The sequence below is a fragment of the Euprymna scolopes genome, chromosome 9, assembly GCF_053919585.1.
Source record: "Euprymna scolopes isolate OS-2025 chromosome 9, ASM5391958v1, whole genome shotgun sequence".
In the NCBI taxonomy this organism is placed as follows: domain Eukaryota; kingdom Metazoa; phylum Mollusca; class Cephalopoda; order Sepiida; family Sepiolidae; genus Euprymna; species Euprymna scolopes.
Genome location: NC_136490.1, coordinates 32,395,689 through 32,417,075, shown reverse-complemented (window position 1 = coordinate 32,417,075; position 21,387 = coordinate 32,395,689). Strand labels below are relative to the sequence as shown.

The 21,387-nt window shown below is 31.8% G+C and overlaps 1 protein-coding gene across 4 annotated transcripts in view; it reads left to right on the top strand.

The window, feature by feature from the left end:
- Positions 1-21,387, top strand: part of LOC145284483 (nonsense-mediated mRNA decay factor SMG5-like) — a 1,021,751-nt gene that overhangs the window by 367,542 nt on the left and 632,822 nt on the right. For 2 of the 4 annotated variants that reach the window (XM_080133345.1, XM_080133343.1), the window contains one exon: positions 13,321-13,476. In XM_080133345.1, the coding sequence (XP_079989471.1) occupies positions 13,321-13,476 (156 nt within the window). Of the gene's footprint in view, positions 1-13,320; positions 13,709-21,387 lie in introns of those variants that run through there. The other 2 variants (XM_080133346.1, XM_080133344.1) reach the window with 1 other exon arrangement.

Sequence of the window (21,387 nt, the reverse complement as noted above, 5' to 3'; positions counted from 1 at the left end):
CCCCAGTAAACACACACTTTATCCTATGTCATATACGTGCAGATTACGTTGAGATTGAAATATGGGGATAGATGAAAAATAAATTGAAAAGGGTTTTAAGCAAAAATTATTGAAATGAAATCGTTTCCTTGGCTAGATACTTTAAAGATAGAAAATACTTCACGGATGATTGAAGGATTCCAACAACAGAAGTGTTATGAACAATAAACAAAAAGTGAAATTAAATATCTATATTTGTGTGTGTGTGTGTGTATGTATATATATATATATATATATATATATATATATAGAGAGAGAGAGAGGGAGAGGTTACCCCTTTCTTTCCGAAAATAATCTATTTTTTCAAATTAATGTTGTTTCTAATAAATATATATGTATACATATATTCATTCCGTTCTACACTAAAACTAGTTCTCTTATTTTTTTTTATTTTTTTTTTTTACTATTTTTTGTTCCCTGCCGCTCTATCATGCTTTGTCCATATCCCTGCTGCTCTCTTGCACTTTGTCCATCTCCCTGCCATGCTTTCATGCTTTGTCCGTGTCGTTGGCGCTCTCTCGCGCTTTGTCTGTGTCCCTGGCGCTCACTTGCGCTTTGTCCGTGTCCCTGGCGCTCTCTCGAGCTTTGTCCATGTCCCTGGCGCTCACTCGCGCTTTGTCCGTGTCCCCGGCGCTCTCTCGCGCTTTGTCCGTGTCCCTGGCGCTCACTCGCGCTTTGTCCGTGTCCCTGGCGCTCACTCGCGCTTTGTCCGTGTCCCTGGCGCTCACTCGAGCTTTGTCCATGTCCCTGGCGCTCTCTCGAGCTTTGTCCGTGTCCCTGGCGCTCTCTCGAGCTTTGTCCGTGTCCCTGGCGCTCTCTCGAGCTTTGTCCGTATCCCTGGCGCTCTCTCGAGCTTTGTCCGTGTCCCTGGCGCTCTCTCGAGCTTTTTCCGTATCCCTGGCGCTCTCTCGAGCTTTGTCCGTGTCCCTGGCGCTCTCTCGAGCTTTGTCCGTGTCCATGGCGCTCTCCCATGCTTTGTCCGTCTCACTGCCACTCTCTTGCGCTTTCTAATGGTAGGAGACTGGTCCTTTTAGTAAACTTATGAACATATATCATTTTAGACATATCCTGTCCATTCAAATTGATATTGGAAAGCAGTAATTGTAAAAATATAAATCCTATATATATATATACACTAGCAAGCTGCCCGGCATTAAAATACGCTTAAATATGATATTTTGATTAATGCAGATTCTGTATTTATTATTATATTATATTGGACCCGATATATAATATTGATTTTTAAAAGTTTAACAAAAAACGACTCGTGCACTTACACCGAGAATGGAAACCAAAACATTTACCTTAAGATTTACTTTTTCCTTTGACGTAAATGCTTGAGCTATGAAGACATGTTTGCTGCTAGGCTAAAAATTAAAACATGAACCAAGGCTAAAAATTAAAACATGAACATGAACGTTAGGCATTCATATTAGTAATGCTGTCCTTCGACCTTCACCTTGCAAATTCCATTTTGTTAATTTTCACACTTTTGTACCGATTTTCCTTGGCTGAAACCCAAATATAAAGTTTCACATCGGATCAAATACCCTATATATTAAGTTTCATTTCTGTAGACCAAAACCAACGGAGTAGTTTGGTAGGCAAAATGTTTTAAGCAAATATATATACGCATACATAAATATTTATAGAAAGAGCTTTGTGTTTACTATAACCTTTTTACGCAAATATAAATCATGTAGGATATCTGCATGAATATAATTACATGTAATAGTTAATTAAAGATAATCATCCCATAAGAAAACTGAAAAACTAATAAGAAATTAATTAAAATTAATGTTTAAGAGAATATACAACATAGCTAGATCTTTTGCAATTCCATAAAGAACAACATTGTATTTTCTTTTTAAATGAATAGAAAAAAGGGTTTTTAATATGAATATCAATTCACAAGAAAAAACACACAAATTTATAGGAGTATATATATATATATATATATATATATATGTAATCGAGTTCAATCCTATCAAAATCAGCGACCTTGATGAGCTGCAGTAATGACAAAACATGTGTCTGCAGATACCTATTTTATCTATATAAAATATATATGATTATGCAATTAGATTTATATATTGGATAAACCGCATATTAGCTAAATACAATGCATATATTCTATTATGGCTAAACCGCATTACATTCAAATATATGTGCGTGTGTGAGTACTTACACATAGATACAGTATGTATGCAAACGCATTCTATACGAAACAGAATATTCACCTCGTGCATGACTATAAACAAATAATTAATATATGAATGTAGATGTCAATTGCTTTTTTCTTTTTTTTCTTTGTCTTTGATTGAATCATGGTGACTGCAGTTTGCATACAAAATGTTATCTGCTAATGTATTCGGCTTGTACCAGATTATCTAATATATTTTCAAATCATTGGTATTGAAGCACAAACGTTTTCATTCAAATCAAGATTGGAAAATGTAAAAATCTAACCTTGTCTTTAATGTGTGTGTGTGTGTGTGTGTATATATAATATAATGTGTGTGTGTTTTTATTAATAAAGAAGAAATTTCATTTGTTTCTCTCCTCCCCCCTTGCAATTTTTCTGAAAAATCATTTGATTGATTTATAAAGAATCAATCCTTTTGTTTCTTGTAGATTAAGAATTTGTAGATTTTATTTTTGATTGGATGGAGGTTAAAAAGAAAGACATTGTTTTTTTTTAACAACTACACTATTTCTAAAAAAATATATATGTTCTTACTGCCTCATTTCCCATTAAGCTGTGGCTTTTTTTTTTTTTTTTGCTTTTTTTTTTTTATAAACGCTGTTAGAACTTTTGTAGAAAAAAAAAAAAAAAATCCCCAAACTGAACAATTTTGAACTGCATTTATGTCCTGTTACAAGGATCAAAATCAAGATATAATGATATTAAACCTTATGTCTAGAATCTTCATTTGAATTTCGAATATTTAAAATTAAGGTTTCAGCACAATGGGTCTTAAGAAGAAATTAACAGAATCTTGTTTAATTGATGTCTGATTATAGATCAAATTTAATGCAAATCTGAACTATTTACATTTTTAAATGAGACTTCGTGTCCATATTATGCTACATGAAAACCCTTTGAAATACTCCAAAGAAACTGAAATTCGGCCAGTATTTATTAATTGATATCTAGAACCTATTGTTAAAATTTCACAAAATTTCTGAAAAATCTGAATCTTCATGAAATTGCAGAAAAATAAATGAAAAGTTTTTGTCCCTTACACCTAGCAACTATGTTCCACAATTCATAATGATTAGTTGATTAGTTTAGAAGTGAATGTGCTGTAGATATATAAACATACATAAATTTTTATAGGAGATAGGTACAATCTGGCTTCCCCCCCTTTATTCCTGGTATATGATTATAATTTTGCTGATGTATTTGTATTACTTTGTGCTCAGTTGGCCTAACAAATGTTAGAATGTAAAATAGACATTAAAATGTTGACGATGGTCGTAACGTTCTTTTTTGTTATATATATATAACAATTACAAAAATTCATCCCTTCACAGGTAACTTTGAACTAAAGTTTTAAAAAAACAAAGCATATACGTAGATTGTAGGTAAACCTTAAGTCTCGAATAAAAGTTACTATTTTTTATATATTCTGTTTTTTATGCTTAAAGCAAAAGTGTACATAGTCGGTCACGGCCTAATTGAAAGTGTGGGATGAGTAATAGGGAAGAAGTAAAAAATTGTTGTGGTGATGATGATGATAATGAGCAGCTAGTATAAAAAACAGCATCTGATTTTGTGCTCATGTGCGTATTTTGTTGATCGGCTTGTATACAAGGGCATGCACCTTCTCTTTCCAGTCTTTGAGATTCTTTCAAAATATCCATTCAGAAGCTGACCCCACCTGTAAGCTGCGACAGGATTCTTCCTGGAAAGAGTAATGTTCAATTTAGAGAGCCGTTCAAAGATATATTCTAATGTAAAAAATTTCCACTTAAATATAAAAGGCACTTTGTCTGTGCGTTTGTGGGGGGGGGGGATCATTCCCTTTGGAACTGAAACAGGAGGGCTGATTTTTTTTTTTTTTTTTTTTTTATTCACCCAAATGTAGTTTATGCGCTTGGAGTCTTCTTAGATAGGTTTTGTATCAGAATGCCTCCAATAAGTATTTAAAAAAAAAAAAATCTGATTAAAGAAGGAATAGTCCGATTTTGACTAAGGTTAACACCCTTATAAAGCTTAACATCAGAAGTGCGTTTGAGAAGTTTTATCACTGCACCAGCAGAAGGGCCCAGAGTATAAAAACAACTGTAGGTTTTATGATAAAACAGGGGAGTCTTTGAAATGCATATTTCTATTTGGAGTATAATTGAACCATGATACTTGATTTTTGCATTTTAAACTTTAATTCAAACCATGAAAAAAATCATTTTATAAACTGAGAAATAAGTTCTCAACAGTGCAATGTAGACTACAATGTATTGTGGATTAAGTTACTGTGGGGGAGGTATGTAAAGCTCCTCCCGGTGCACTACAGCGAATCCCTGAGTAGAGCAGGCAATCAGTCGATTTGATTTTAAAATGTGTGATTTAATCAATGACGATAACATTAAAAGTATTCTGAGTGTCGAACGTTCGCTAATCCTCAATCAATTCCGGGCAATGTAAGGTCTCCATGCTAGTACAGTCTAATTATGAGATGATGTCTTTTTCTTCTTAGATTTAATGTCAGCTGGATTTTTAAAATGACTGCAGATTTGAGGATTGAACAATTGATAATGTCCATGTAAATTACCAGATTAGAGAAGGAGATTTTAGCTGATCATTAAAGCAGTGAGGGTTCGGCTTTCAAGCTATACGAACAAATTGAGTTCTGGATTGAAGTTGTTAAAGAACTATGACCAAAATACTTGTCAACTCCTGCCTGTTGCACATTTTGGATGAACATCTTTCAATGTTATAAAAATAAATGATAAGAAATGGTTCAGATAATAAAAATTATTCTTGCAACGTAGTCATTACATGTCAACACTTGGGACTAGCACGGTATTATATGCAAATAGTTGTAAGGAAACAAAGACTAGGAAAGAATTAGATTCACTCTTTTTTTTTTTTTTTCAGTTGAAACAACAGACATTTATTTACAGGTACTTCCAGAATAATGTTTTGCCTTTTCTTCAAAAGATTTTTCATACTCCAATGTGCTTAACAAGATTCTGCAATATCAAACACGTGGTACTCTGTCGTTGTCCGGCCATGTTTAGGACATGTCTTTCCATGTTTAGGACATGTCTTTCTCTGTCACTTTCAGGCCATGTGTGTAACACGTTTCTGTTTCTGTCCTCTCATGTGTTGAACACGTCTCGAATCCTCTATGTACTGAACACTTACTACTGTGAAAACGTGTGTCCTTTTTATCCCTACTGTCACATTGCGCAGCCGATTTGGTCATTTGCATATGGCTGCTGCTACTAACCGATTGTCATTGGAATTAAAACAACTCAAAATAACAGCGAGTACTCGTGCGAGTGCAGAAAAAAAAAAAATTAGGAGTAGTAGGCAGGCTCAAACCCGTAACATGCAAGAAGAAAAGGAGGTGAAAAAAAAAGCAAGCAGTCTTATCGCTGCCCCCACAGCGGTTGTGATGTCAAGCACGCTTGAAATAACCTGTTTTGTGTGACGTCGTTTACGCGACGCTTGAATTGACTCCTCCTTGTAAAAAATCGGGCCAGTTGATGGTGAAAGGATGAATGTTTTTTGCCAATGTTTGGATATTATTCGTCCGAGAGACTGAGCTTTCAAACGATACCAATTTTGTTAGTGTTGGTCGCATGTGTCAAAAGTTTTAGTGAGACCTACAAACATACATACATTCCAACAGAGGTTTGAGATTTATATAATAGATAGATGCCTTTATGGTAATACATTTTTGATTGGAAACTTAAAGCTTGCAGTTGAATCAGATTTTTTAATTTAAAATGCAGATAGGAAAATAAATTCATATTGATCTGATCTCTTGTGAACAAGTTCGTTGTTACTCATGTGGAATTATAAACTTCTGGGGTCATTGGCCCTCATTCAATCGTTTTCATTTACAAAATTGGAACGGTCAGATACCATTTAAATAAGAAATCTCACAAGATAGAATGATTATTGCAGCATATCTTAAAAGTTCATCATCGTATTCAGTTTAATGTTCATTTTAAATGTTGGCATCTGTTGCACTTGTATAGGTTTTAGAAATTCATAATTTGCCAGAAAAAAAATATATAGTCATCCACAAACAAACTGTTTCACTGTATAACAGCTCTTCAGTGTGATTAGACAAGCACCCAACAACCATCGAGTTGACAGTCAGTAGCTCTATCCATTAGACCACTGGGATAGATGCCGCTGGAAATGATATTTAACACTGCTTTATGCAAACATAAACTGCCACTCCCACAGTGCTCTATTTGTTTCTATTTGCAAAGAGCTTTGCATTTATGCTAAAGCAATAGCAGGCAATATCATTAGCAAAATTGCTAAACATAAGAATGAGTAGCTTATATCTATATATCTATAAAAGTGAAAATGTCTGTCTGTGTGTCTGTGTACATTTTCCTACAAAGTAACTCTGCCAACTTCGGTCTACAAACTCGAAATTTGGCATAAGGGGTATTGAGATTTGGAAAAAAGTTTTATCGGTTTTTGGCCAGAAATTTTGCTGTTAAAGGATCAAAGTTCAATGATTTGACCTTTGAGAACTCTACCAAACTCCTCTGCCAATTTTGGGTCTAAACACTTGAAATTTTAGATATAGATTACTTGATTTCTATATTTATAGATTTCTATTTGAACCTAAAACAATAAACGCAAAGGAGTCAAAATTGGGGTCAAAGTTAAACAAAAAAAAATGACGTCTGCAGTTTCTACTGATTTTTCTCTATTGTAGTTAAGGAAGACTATTATATAGAAAAGCATTATCGTACATATTCACACTTTTTAATATATACATAGGCATGTAAAGTTATGAACAGTACATAGAGCCTGAGCAAAGCCGGACGGAACTGCTAGTGTATATATAAAGTGATCATAGGATTCCAATAGTTCCTCAATTCCAATACAATTACCAATTCTGATTCTTTTTAAATTTCTAAATATGGAGGGTTTTTTTTTTGTTTTAATTCATATGGGGGAGGGGAAGTCAGATAACAACGAAAACCTATATAATATGTGCATATATTTTTGCAAACATAAAAATACACTTAGAGGTGTGATTTGAGTTTTACTGGTAGTTTAAAATCAATAAATATTTATCATTTCATTATTAATATGAGTCATAAAAAATTTTTAAACGAAAAAGTTTTAAACGAAAACGAAGAAATAGAAACAATAAAACGAATCGTTTTAGGCACTTGGAAACGGGCATGGTTTTTTTTATTTCTTTATTCCAATACCCCAAAAAGTTCTGATTTTTTTTTTTTTTTTTTTTTTTTTCTGATTACTAGTCCCAACATTGATATATAACCGTGCCTATATTCTAGATAAGACAGTGCTGAAAAAAAAAAAAGGAAATATCAGCTTTATGGATGTGTCTTGTGTAGTTTTTACTTTTAGCTGGACACACATACACACACACACACATGAAAAAGTATCGTTTATATAAAAGAAGATAAGAGCAACGTTTGGAATCGTTCAAGTTTGGACTGAAAAGGGGTGTTGAGGAGATAACATTGAATGACAAGTGAAAATTATGATAAAGTCTGAAATGTCAAACTTCTTTGATTGTGTCCATCGTCTAAGTTGTTCGTAGCACTTGAACTCACTAAGTGGTCTCTTTTTAATTTTAATCACTATTCAAATGTTGATTCAGTCAGATAAAAGGTCACCATTTCAGGTAATGAAGGACCTGCGGCAAACTGTTATTTTCTTTTGTATTCATTTCTATTTTGCCAGAGGAGAAGCTGACAATCAATCCGTTCCAACCGTTAGTTTTGCTCGCTTTCAATTATAACTGGAAATGCACAAAACAACAAAAGACAAAACAAAAGGAAAAAGATGAAAAGAAGAAACATTGATTTCTGTGTGTTCGTTTAATTGAAACTAAAATGATATATTTTTCACTATTGAATATTCTCTGACTAAGCCGCGCTGGAATTGGACAAATTTTAATGCAGATTTTGATATGAATTGATTGAAAATTGCATCGTTTTAAATGTTTTATTTATTTCCCTGATTTGTATTTCACTTTCCTTTTTTGTTTTTCTATCGCTGTCTTTTATTGAATTGTGATCCGAGATTCTTGATTCTTGTTAAATGATTCGATGTCTATTTCAAGATAGGATTAATCTTTTTTAGATATATCCATGCATATCTACAAGAGGCGATGTCTGTCAGTCATGCTTAAGTTCAAAATGCCATTTTCATCTTTCACTAGTATGCTCAGGTTTGAAATCGCATTATGTTCACCTGTCAGGTTCAAGTTTAACGTCACATTATGTTGGTCTGTCAGGCTCAATTTTGAAGTTGCATTATGTTGGTCTGTCAGGCTCAAATTTGAAGTTGCATTATGTTGGTCTGTCAGGTTCAATTTTGTAATAACATTTAGTTTGTCATGTTTAAAGATTATTTTATGTTTTAAATTTTTATTTTTATGTTGCAGTTCGTTGTTTTTTTATTCTTTCTATTTCTGCCTTTTCTTGAGCTGTGATCTGAGATTACTGTATCAATGTTGAGATAGGATTTCTCTCTTCTCTTTATTTTAATGTAAAAGATAGTAAACATTGTTGTAGTTTATTTCTTATATTTGGTCGCAATTCTCTTATCAGTTTTATCAGGGTGTAATGAGAAGCACTTTTAAGGAGGAAGACATTTTAAGTTACATGACCCATGTAATTGTTGATGATACAATTTGCATGGACATTGTTATAGACAAATGATATCTATCCAAAAATTTATGATATCAAATAAATTTTTGAACATCAAATGGAATTGTTTTTCATGCACACTTAGAATTATTCAGAGATAACTAGCTGTATTGACTTGGCCAGGTTGGGAGGCAGGCTTAGGTAAAAATAATGTAATCATGTGTATGTTTTTTTTTGTTTTTGTTTTTTTTAAGTATCCAAGAAAAAATTCTGATTTCACTAAATATTTGATTTAAAAATAAATATAAAACTAATAAGTCAATGTTTATTTACCAAATTAATATGCAGAAACAAAAGAAAAAAAACACACAATAAGAGATTAATATAATATGCTTCAATCATTCTCTAGTGTGTGTATATAAAGGTGATTTATAAGAAGACAATACAGTGCAGAGGTGTAACGGATAGACACAGACCGAAGCAAATTAAAACATAACATTAGTAAGTTATGCAGATTCACGTTCTTACTTGTGTCTGTATGGTCAAATGGAAGTTATGTATTATGATATTTCAGGAAATTTTTCCTTCCTCAAATATGTATTCCACTTTGGTTCAAATATGCATATGGGGCTATTGTAAATGTGAACACATTTGCAAACTGTTTACTGCTCATCTCTACAACAGTCCCTCCCCCTCCCATGCACATTGGAGCTAAAGTCGAAAACACATCTGAAGAAGGAAAATTTTCCTGAAATATTATTTAATGCATAACTTCTATCTGACCTTACTGACACAAGTAAGAACACAAGCAATGTTAAAAGTGTTACGTATATACAGGGTGAGCCAAAAGTAGGTGGACACATTTTTAATAAGTATATGTATATACACCCAAAATTTCCGAGTTTTTCTATTTCTGATTATTTTATTTTTTTTTTTTTACTGTCTACCTACTTTTGGCGCACTCTTTTTATTTATATATATATATATATATATATATATATATATATATATATATATATATATAGTAATTTATAAAATATATATGGCGATTAAGCTACACTGAATATTCTGCGTTTCATGATGAATCTTATAGTGGATGAAACGCAGAATATTCAGTGTAGCTTAATCGCCATATATATTTTATAAATTACTAACTAGCTCTACCTACGTATTGAGCACTTTTGAAGTAAATACTTAAAGTTTACGCATAAATCTATACTTTCGTATATTAGGTTTATGTGAGTAAATGAAGTAGTTATATATATATATATATATATATATATATATATATATATATATATATAGTTATCCACATACAGTACTGTTTCATCAGTGTGGTTAGACAGGCAACTGCCTCAAGCCAGGATCGAAACCCGACCGCCCAAATGACAGTCAAGGCTTCTCACCATTGCACTATATGGCTGCTGCTGTGAGGGTAATGAATTAATGATGTTTTGACATTGTCCAAATGCCTCTGCTCGATTTGTTTACACAAAGAGTGTCGCTTAATATGCTAATGGCAGTTTGTATATCACTTCCCAATATGTTCAACCCAAGATGGAGAGCATTATATATATATGTATATATATGTATATAAAGTATTAATAAAGGTGAATCTTCATAGCTTATTGCACCATTATGTCTTAATTTGCTTCAGTTTGTGGCGATCTATTTAACCTCTGCATTGTATTAATCTCATATATAAAAGGATGTATATCTGTCTGTCTCCATATTTTCAAACCCTATCTCTTCCAAAACGAAAAGTCACAGAACGGTGCTAAGGGCCTCAAATGATTGGATTTTTTATGGACCGTTCTTTTATGGGTCTGAAGCCGGTTAAAATAATTTTTAAAGAGTCAAAAATGGGTGAAAATTTTTTAAAAAATTGTTATATATTTTGTGCATTCATCTTAGTTTATTTTTAATCAGTTATATGCGTGTCACGTTGGTACAGTGGTAACGTCACCAGCTTTGAATGCTAGTTTCAGTTTCTAGCTGATGGCACCCAAATACTTTTTTTTTTACTTTTGAAATCACGACTCTATAATAATATATACAAAATCTGGACAAATTAAAATATCATATTTAAGCATATTTTGCTCCCAGGCATAGCCTCCCCCTCTCCGCTAGTCTCCCATAAAATCTTTTCAAGTTTTAGTAAAAAAATAAATAAAAAAACATGCAAGTCAATAGTCCAAAAAAAATAAGCTTCATATACCATCTTTTCGCAGCATGGGATGTGAGATGGGGGAGAAGTACTATGTAAGCAGAGTTTTTGAACTGACAACACTGTACAGTAACTGGTACTATCAATAAGAATAAAATGCCAGAGAAAACATGAAGTTGTACACACGGAATATTTCCAGTTAGTCTTATTGTTGTCCTGACAAAAGAAGGGTGGACCTGTAAATTCACCCTTGTCCGTTTGTCTCTCCGCACTTTTCTCAATAACTACGCCTTGGAATTTTTGGAAATTTTGCACAAACATTAAATATGATATAAGTAAAAGAGTAACAGAATGCATTTTCCAGGAAAACTCCGGTTGTCTCCTCTAGTGACTAAAATTGACACTTTTGTGCTTATTAAAAAAAATTAATGCCTGCGATTTTTTTTTTTTTTTTTTTTACATGGGGGTCACCACTTATCAAGGCCCGAAGGCCACTCAGGGATAAGGGTTATTGTGTGTACAGTAATCAATGAGATAGTATTGTAGTAATCATTAGTATTGGGGGTTTTGATAGAGTGTCTTACTTAAGTGGGCGGTTTGTCAGGAGTTTGTTTATGTTGGACTTGAAGACGTCCAAGTTGTAGTCAGGTTGGAAACAGGCAAGCGGCAGAGAGTTCCACTGGCGTGCAGTTCTAACAAAGAAGCTTTGCTCATGGAATCTACGTCTGGATTTAGGCACAGATAAAGAGTGGGGAAAATTATTGACAGTAGTTTCAGCCAGACGGGTGTTTCTCGTGAAAGATTGGCGAGGGGGGACCAGAGATTGGAGCTCAGACGAGCACCTGCCATGGAAATAACGATAAAACAAAGATAGGCTTGCAACGTCTCTTCTGTGGGAGAGAGGTTGCAGGGAAGAGAAAAGGGCATCCCCCCACTAAACCACAAAGTTTATTTTGTACTCTGTCAAGGCAGAAAACTTTCTGAAAAGTTGTAACTAATGGATTTCTGTATAATTTTGTTTGTCTATACTTTCTGATAACTCTTGGGTGTGCCCCAGGGGCTCCTTTAGGGCTGATAAAAACACTCCATTTTTGAGACTGTTTTACCATATTTGTCTAAAATTGTCTGTGTATGCCTATTTAGCAGTTTTGCATGGTGCTGAACTCAAATTTAAATATGTTAAGGCCTTGGGGACTTTTGGGGCTAAATGGTGGTGGGGGCAAATGCTGAACTTATATTTTTTTATGCCTCATTCACTGTGCACTCAAGAGGGACTATGCATGCCTCACTTGTTTAGCAGTTTGCAGCAACAGAAGTATGAATGCAATCTTAAAGTAGCATTGTTATATTTTATTTTTATTGTTAGTTTTTCCTTAGAAAGTGCTTTTTTTTTTCTTTCCTTTTTTTTTTTGTATTCTATCAGCCGGGTCATGTGTTATATAGCCATTATCTTGTTTAAGGTTTATTAATATGACATATAACACCGTCTTTGTTAATGTAAAAGTTTGTGCTTACTTGGGTTTTGGCAGTTGGTGGATTAGCTTAGGATTTTGGGCAGCCTTTTCTCTCTACACAAAACGGAATTTTGTTAACTTTTAATAATGTTGACATCTTGCTTTCACATACATCTATCTTTAGTAGACTCCCTAATGTAGTCTCCTCCCCTAAGGAGGAGGCAGACACCCAAATGATATGTCCTTGCTTGGTGAAATTTTCAACAATCTCCCCTGTTTTATTTTGTTTTGTTTTGTTTTTTTATCAGCTAGTCATATTTATGTAGGGGAGGATGCCACTTCTTTCCCAGGATTACAAGAGTAGATAAATACAAATAATAGTATAGGCTAGGCTTCAGAAAATATAAAAATTAAAAAAAAAAAAAAGTGTTCAACTATAGTTAAGGAAGTACTAAAGACTCCTTTTTCATTGGCTTATTACACTGAGATGTAGGGGAGGATGACACTCCTTTCCCAGGATTACAATAGTACATTAATAGAAGTAATAGAACAATTACAGCTTCAGACACCACATTTCCATTAATGAGATTATAATAACATTCTCTTCCAACTTTAAGTGTATTATTGTCATTTTTCTTCTTGACTTTGAGCAATCTCACTTAATGGAATCATTCATGAGAAGTCTTTCTTTTCAGCATTGAATACTTAGATTAAAAAAAAAAAATTAATATTCTGTGACTTGATTACTTTTATTCTTCCAAACAGTTTTTTTTTTTCTTTTCAATATTTTACATTGTTTATATTTTACCCAAGAATTTCTTTATTTTTCAGTGCTTTCTCAGGATCAGTTGTCTCCGACAGTTTGGACACTGGGTCACTCGACTGCCTGGAATTGACCTTTCATATCGGCAGAAGGAGGCCATGTTTTTTGGACCTACCAATGCTGGAGAAACTGCGGAAAATGAGAAGGTTGCTCAGGAAAGAATGGTCAGTTAGCAGTAAATTTTTAATTACCCAATCCGTTAATTTATAAAATTACTGGTGCTTTACCCCTGCCCTGCCCAAATATCCTCTGATTTTCACTTTCATATGTGTTATGGGAAAACAGAAAACAACTGCCGACGAATTGAAAAATCTCATCTTTCAATAAATTATTTCAGAAATTCTTTTAAGCATATTGGACTTACATTGAATAAAAAAAAAACAAAAAAAAAAACAATGCATATTCAAAATTTGCAAGAAATTTCATATCTTTATAGTGATCTCTTGCACAAAAAATGGACCAAACTGGAAAATCATAAAACCAAATTTGGTGGACATGTATAACACATTGATCCTTTCTTCTAAAATTATTTTGAAAGAAATTCTTTAGATTACTATCCATTAAGCACAAAATTTGCTAATAATAATTAAAAAAAGAAAAAATTCTGAAAATTTGTTTTATTTTTGGATAGGGATTCAGTTTGCTAAATTTAATATAATTCTGTGTTTAGCCAAAATATCTCATTTAGAAATCCCTCTCTAGCATTACATTAAACTGGCATAGCAAAGTGACCTTTCTTCTAAAATTTAAACACTGAATTATATATATATATATATTATAATTAGTTTTAAATCTAAGGACTTTGTGTTCAATTAATGTAGTATATGTATATATAATTAGTTTTAAACCTAGCTAAGGATTTGGTGTTCAAGTGATGTCTCTACTATCATATAAAAGGAACTTGGTGTGCAAGTTCATTCGCTATCGACCTGACAAGGGTTGGGCCAATTTTTATGAAATTTCATACGAAAGTACTTTGTATCTTACAGTGTTCTTAGATAGGTTTTGTATCAGAATGTCTTCAATAAGTATCAATAATCGAAATAATTTGGAAGAAAGAACAGACGATTTTGACTAAAGTTAACACCTTACACAGCCTAACATCACAAGTGCATTTGAGAAGTTTTATCACCACACAAGCAGTAAGGTGAAGCATATAAAATATAAGTAGGTTCTATGATATGACGGACGTGTTTGGCATGAATATTTTTTTGTTTAGAGCACAATTGAACCATAATACTTGACTTTTGCATTTTAAACTTTTATTTTTTATATATAATGGCTTGAATTATTTTATAAAATCGATAGTAGGTTCTCTACAGTGCAATGTAGATTACAGTATATTGTGGACTACGTCACTGTGGAGAGGCATATGAAGCTTTCACCCAGTGCATCAGTTGTTCCCGAACCTGAGCAGGCAATCATCTATTTCATTGAAAAATGGGTGATTTCTCAGATTTCGATAACAATAAAAATATGGGAGTGTGAAACATTTGTTGATCATCATTCAATCCTTGGCAATGTTGGGTTTCCCTGCTAGTGTGTGTGTGTGTGTGTGTGTATATATATATATATATATATATATATGAGGCATAAATGAAAACCGTAAATTAAAATTTACATCTAAAATTTATTTTTCGACAGAATACCTCAAACAAAAATGATTAATAAATCCTTATTCCACAGAGTTTCAAAGAATGCAGAATTCTTATCTTCAGAGTAAAGAAATATGTTAGCAAATTTATATAGCAAAGCTAAAAAATTGCTGGTTTTAGCATTGTATGAAACTGCATTATATGACAGTGGTCATGAAATGCAAAAAAAAAAAAAAAAAAAAATATTTATAAAATGTTTATAAAAATTAATAAAACTAAAAAAAAAAACTAAAAATGGTAATTCTAGAGTGAAATGAAGTCTTTTGGTAAGATCAAGAGACAAAGAAAAGTTTTTTTGGTTTTGTTTTTAATATATATATTCGGAATTTCAGTCGATCCCAATTCACAATGATGAAGTTTGGAAATATTTCAATCCGATGTAGTTAAAATGAATAATCCGATGCAGTTAAAATAAAGCAAATCCATCCTCAAAAGGTTCCAAATAACGTAACAGGAGAAAACTAGCATTAAACCTTCCATTCCTGGAAAGCTTTTAAAAATGGGAATTAGTTGTCACATTTCAGAAATTAAGTTAAAATGAGATACAGTGTAATAGTGTGTGTGCGTTAAACTCTAGACACCAGAAATCTTCCTGACAAAAGAAGAAAAAAATTAATACAGTGATATGTAGGGTATTTCTCAGGGTTATTTGTAAGAAAAAGAGAAGTTCAAATTAAAACGTTAGAAAATCATATTAATAATAACAAAAACCAATAAATAATAATAATGATGATTGTAATTAGAAATAATAAGTTAAAGTGAATATAATAGTAATCTAAATAATATATATAAATAAATAAATAAAAATATATTATATATAAATAATAGTGATAAAAATGGACATTAAAATACAATAGCCCTTTTAGCATTAGTTAAAAATATATAAACTTATAACACCAATGCTATTCACAAAATTAAAGGATCATAATACTATTCACATTGCAATAGTATCAATACTTCTAAACAAAGCGAAGGTTTTAAAAAATTACTACTAGTGGCAATGCTTCAACTAAAGATTAATTTAATTATAAAACTAATTATGTTAATCATCAAACTCATAACAATAATCATCATAATAATACTAAAATGAAAAACAATAGTAATTAAGTATTAAATAATAATGATAATTAAATGTTTTAATAATGAGGATAAGATAGCGATAATTGAATGAACTAAAAAAAAAAATATAAGGAGAATGCGAGATGTAAATATAAAGGTACTATTTGCATTAGTATTCCTACTAGCCCTAACAATTATAACTAATAATTATAATCACAACTATATCAATGATGATACCTTATAAAGTGAGGGTCTTAACAATAGATAGATACATGTTAAATGCTATGTGGTTAGAGCCTAAAAGGGGTATATATTAAAGATTAAAAGTATTTATGAAGGTCTAGAAAAATGAATTAAGGTTATAATTATATATACCCATCTGAAAACTAATTAGAGTAAATGAAGTACAGTTAGATTAATAACTAGGGATATGACTAAATTATGTTAAGTAGAAATGAGCAATAAAGTAAGCGCCAGTATATTATTCAAAAATAAAATTGAGGTAAGATATAGGAACTATGCCAAACTAGTTATTAGGCAGTAAATAAGATTCAATGAAGGTTAAGTGATTTCGAAGTTGTTATATTGTGTTTGCATTGGAATATCAGTTCGCTTTTAGTATTAACTAAATTCTTACTTTGTGGGGAAGTTATTATCCTAACAGACTCAGATAAACACAGGTGACAGGTGGATCCTGGGATATATGAATTAGATTTATTGATAATTGCCCATTTAATTGAGAAATATAGAGTGTGTGTGCAGTCCTTAACTAGAGCATGCAATCATTCGATTTGATTAAAAAATGTTCGATTTCACCAATTTCGATGACAATAAAAGTATAGGAGGGTGGAACATTTGTTGATCCTCATTTAATCCCAGACAACATCCAGTCTCCTAGTAGTATATATAAATGTTTTAAATCTAAGAATTTGCTGTTTTGTTTCTTAAAAATATTAGATAAATATTTTTAAGACTTGTAAAATAAATTCTAATATCATTTTATGTTAATCGTACATAGCAGCTTAATCCTACTTTAAAAAAATTGACCCAATAATTTTTTTTTTTTATCTAATCTGGAAATTTTGTGCTTAAAGTATTTTGAAGAAATTAATAATAGTAAAATTTTTTAGAGATGTATGAGACATTATACATGTGCATGCCAAATTGATATCATCAACTCCAAATTTGTTAAAATGTTACATTTGTTCTCAACATTTTCATGTTTTCATTTGATAACTGTTAAATATTGAAAGTCGGCATCTTTGTGTTCTCATTATCACCAGAATATCATCACGGGGAAGTTTTGTTGTTAATCCTCTTTTATTTTTATATTTTTCCATGACATTTCACATTCCCCCCCCCCCTTGTTATCTCTCCACCATTTCTCCACCAAAAAAGAATAAATTAAAAAAAAAAAATACCATAATTGTTTCACATTCAACTCTGTCATCCATTGTCACAAAACAAATTTAAAATCGAAATAAAAAAAATAATGGAAATGATTTCATTTATCTATTTTTGAAAAAAAAAAAAATGTTTCCTCAGTGTTTTTACTTTTTCTTTTTATTTGGACTTTTTTTTTTCTTTTGACATTTTGTTTTTCTTTTGATATTTTTTTTTTGTTTCTTTTTTTATACATGCAACAAATCAAAACAATTTTCTACATTTGTTTTGCCAATCATATCCTCCCTCTCAAAAATATTGTTTATATTTAAATTTGACATTAATGGAAAACATTTAATTATCAAATTGTCAATTGAGCCATTAAGAAAAGGAGACTGAGCGAGTTTCATCCCATCAGAGATGTTGTTTCCAATTTTTCTTTTCCAGATATTTTTGTACACCCTCTCCATTTCTCCACCCCCACCTCCAGGTGTGCAGTTTTAAGATTATAATAATTGCTTTCTATTTTTGGTCTAATGAACTGTCAGCAATTTTCTTCCCTTTCTTTACGGTTAGCAATGTAGGTCAAGCAATCAGACAACAAGCAAGTCAGTTATTTGACTCACAACTCATGAATCAATTATACTGATCAGTATTAATTTTTTTTTTTTTTTTTGTCACATAGAAAAGTGTGGCCATTCAAAGACAGCAGAATGAATCGAAATAGATTAAGAAACACATAAATAGCAATAAAATCATTTCTCACATATTTTATTCTCTTCAAAAGTGTAACAGTTTAATTTTTAAAATTCTTTCAGAGTTATTTAGATTGATTACAGGTTTTGAACTATTGCATTCACATTTTGGTTCTTGAACTTCTCAGCTGTTTTAATGTGCCTTTTCTCCAGGGCGGTGGGAAAAAAAATGCTAACCACCCATAGAATCATTCATAAAATCCACAATATTTTTGGCAATCCAACCATCTTTGGTACAAATAAACTTCAGTTTATGCCTAACTTGTCCACCAACTTCCATTCATGAATGTCCAACTGTTTTCATTTTATCACCGTTCAACAATATGCTCCAAATGTGAACCTTTGCATTACTAGCACACCCGGATATGATTGATATTGACTGTGATGGTCTTTTTTAGTTCCGGAGATTGTTTTGATATAAATTATCTTTGAAATAACCTCAGATAAAAACTGGGTGGTGGTTAAGGTCCGGTAAGTCTAAAGCCCATTCACGATCACTGCTAATGCGGAAATCTGTACAGAATTTCAAACAGAACCCTTTATTTAATCCACAGGAGTAACATGTTCTTGTTCTCTCAGCCAGGTAGAAGTCATACATAATTTGTAATTGTATTCTTAGTATCACCCACACTGAGGATCGAACCTTCAACCTCTAGAAGAATGTCACTTAGAACTAAATTTTACTTAGTACTTTATCCATTTAATTCTGTTCTAATCAACACTCTTCTGGAGGTATAAGGTTCAATTCTCAATATGGAAAGTATTAAGAATACAACTGCAAATTACTTATGACTTCTACCTGGTCATGGCTGACAAAATGAGAGCATTACTCCCACGGATTAAATAAAGAATTCTGTTCGAAATTCCATACGGATTCCTGAGTTCGACAAGATACACCTGAAGGAGGTTGAAGGTTACATCAACTGAATCGTTGTGTGAATAACACTCAAGATGAGAATAGTAGTCTGAAGAATAGAAATTATCAATCCCCATCTCATCATAAACATAAGTTATTATTGTTGCATCTTTTTGTTCGCGATTTCAAGATCTAAAATGTTTTTTAAATTAACAGTGAACGAATTTCACTCTCAAAAACTATTTGCACTCTATGAATTATAACTATAGAAAACTTTTCCTTTATAAAAAAAAAATGGAAAAGCTGTCGTTTATCAAAATCGGAATATTTATTGAAGAAACGTGTTGAATACTTTATTGAAAAGGGGATAAATGTCTGTTAAAAAAAAATTAATATTATTCGAAAAAGTTTTGTTTGCTAGTTTCGTACTTAGAAATAAGGAAAATTGTTTTTCTTTTCAACACAGATTCTTGTTTGGTTTTTTTTTATTTTTTTTATTTTTTTAATATTCTAAAACACTTTTATTGTTGTAAAGAAGTAAATGTATGAAGTAAAATAAATTTAAAAAATTTTTTAATTTGGAGGTAGAGAGGGGGGGGGACAAATTCACAAAGGATAACTTGCATTTATTTTTAGTTTTTTTTAAAATGTTTTCCTTATATATATTCCGGAGAATGCCTGGATTTCTTTCTTCACTATATTCCACACATTTCACAATGAATAATATTGTCTTTAGTTTATTTGACTACTATTCAGACTCGATCAAATATTAATGAAAAAAAAAAAAAAAAAGACAGTATTCCAAGGCAGAAAAAATGTGTAATTCCTGATTAACTCACCAATACAAGGATAGCACAAATGAGTGCCTGTAGGTATTGTGTTCTAAAATTGCTACGAATTTTTGCATCATAAGAATAATTATAAAAGCAGTGTTTTCTTTATTATAATTGGTGTATGTTGCTTCATTATTATTTAAAAGAAATTTTTCCAGAACCTATAACATTATAAAAAAATATATATCCACTCGAAAAAGTTTTTTGCTGCTGGATCTCTAAGTGAGAGAAAAGTTAAGGGTATCTCTCTACCGTCGTCAAAAGGATTGTCTCAAATAGTTTTCAAATCTGCATTTTGAAAGGAGGGAGGGGGTGACTTGGGATCTTAACCTTTTTAAAATTTGATTTTTTAATTTAATTTCTCACCCAATCAATCTCTAATCGATTGTTACACTTTAAAAGTCTCAATATTTTTATCCTTGCGACATCTGGTACAAGGTGTCCTCAAATAATTGCATTTTTTCTAGATAAATCTTTATTTTAACCGATACTATGCAGCAAGAAAATTGTATAATTTATTTTATTTTATTATTATTGATATAACCAAAATGAGCACTACATTTCCGTTTTTCATTGATGTTTCAAATTGTGTAATCAAATTTCAAGGATTACTTTGCTTCCTAAAACACCGAATCAACTTTTAAAAGAAAGTAAACATGTTTTTGGATGCCATTAGATTTGTTTTATTTTGCTTTCATTTGCATTTGAATTGGCCTCAGCGTTTTATCATAGCCATATTTTATGCAGCACATTACAATTGTGAGTAGGATGACATTTCACGGGTAAGATATCCATTTTTATAATGTGATTTTATTTGTTTTTATCATCATGCCAAGGAAACGGAAGATTTGATTACTGCTTCATGTTATTAGATATTAATTTCGGGTACTAAGTTTGAAACTAGTAGTGACTTGAAACTGTACTTAGTATGAGTGTACTTGTTGTGTATCCCCATCTCTAGATTTGAATCCCACCTCTTAGTATATTCCCAATAGAGCTTGGACTTTATAATGAATGACAGAGTACAGAACTAATGAATAATTTTACTTTTTTCCTATAGATAAACAAAAAAACAAAACAAATAAAAACGGCAGGTGAAGCTCACTTTAACCCCAGTCAGTCAATCACCTAGAAAAAGTGTCTTGATAGAATCACTTGGTTGACATCAAGAAGGGGATCCAACTAATAAAAGGGTTGCCTCAACTAAGTATGTGATTTGCAAAGAAAATTTGTCGAACTTGGTGTTGTGCCAGTTGAACGTTGAAAGTTTCCATGAAACGTCAGTTGAGATTATTGAGTTTCTCGAAAGATGTGTATTATGTTTGAAATCTCATAAAAAATCAAAGGTTAACATTTTTTTTTTTTTTTTTAATGTTTTTTAATCTGAATAGGTAGAGGTTTATTCTTCTGATTACTTGATTATCACCGGCTTGCAAAGCTACATCAGAAGGCAATGGCTGAGGATCAATTGTGCCTAGAAAACAAAAGTGATGACTTGACTATTCAATTTGGCTACCAGTATATATATATATAT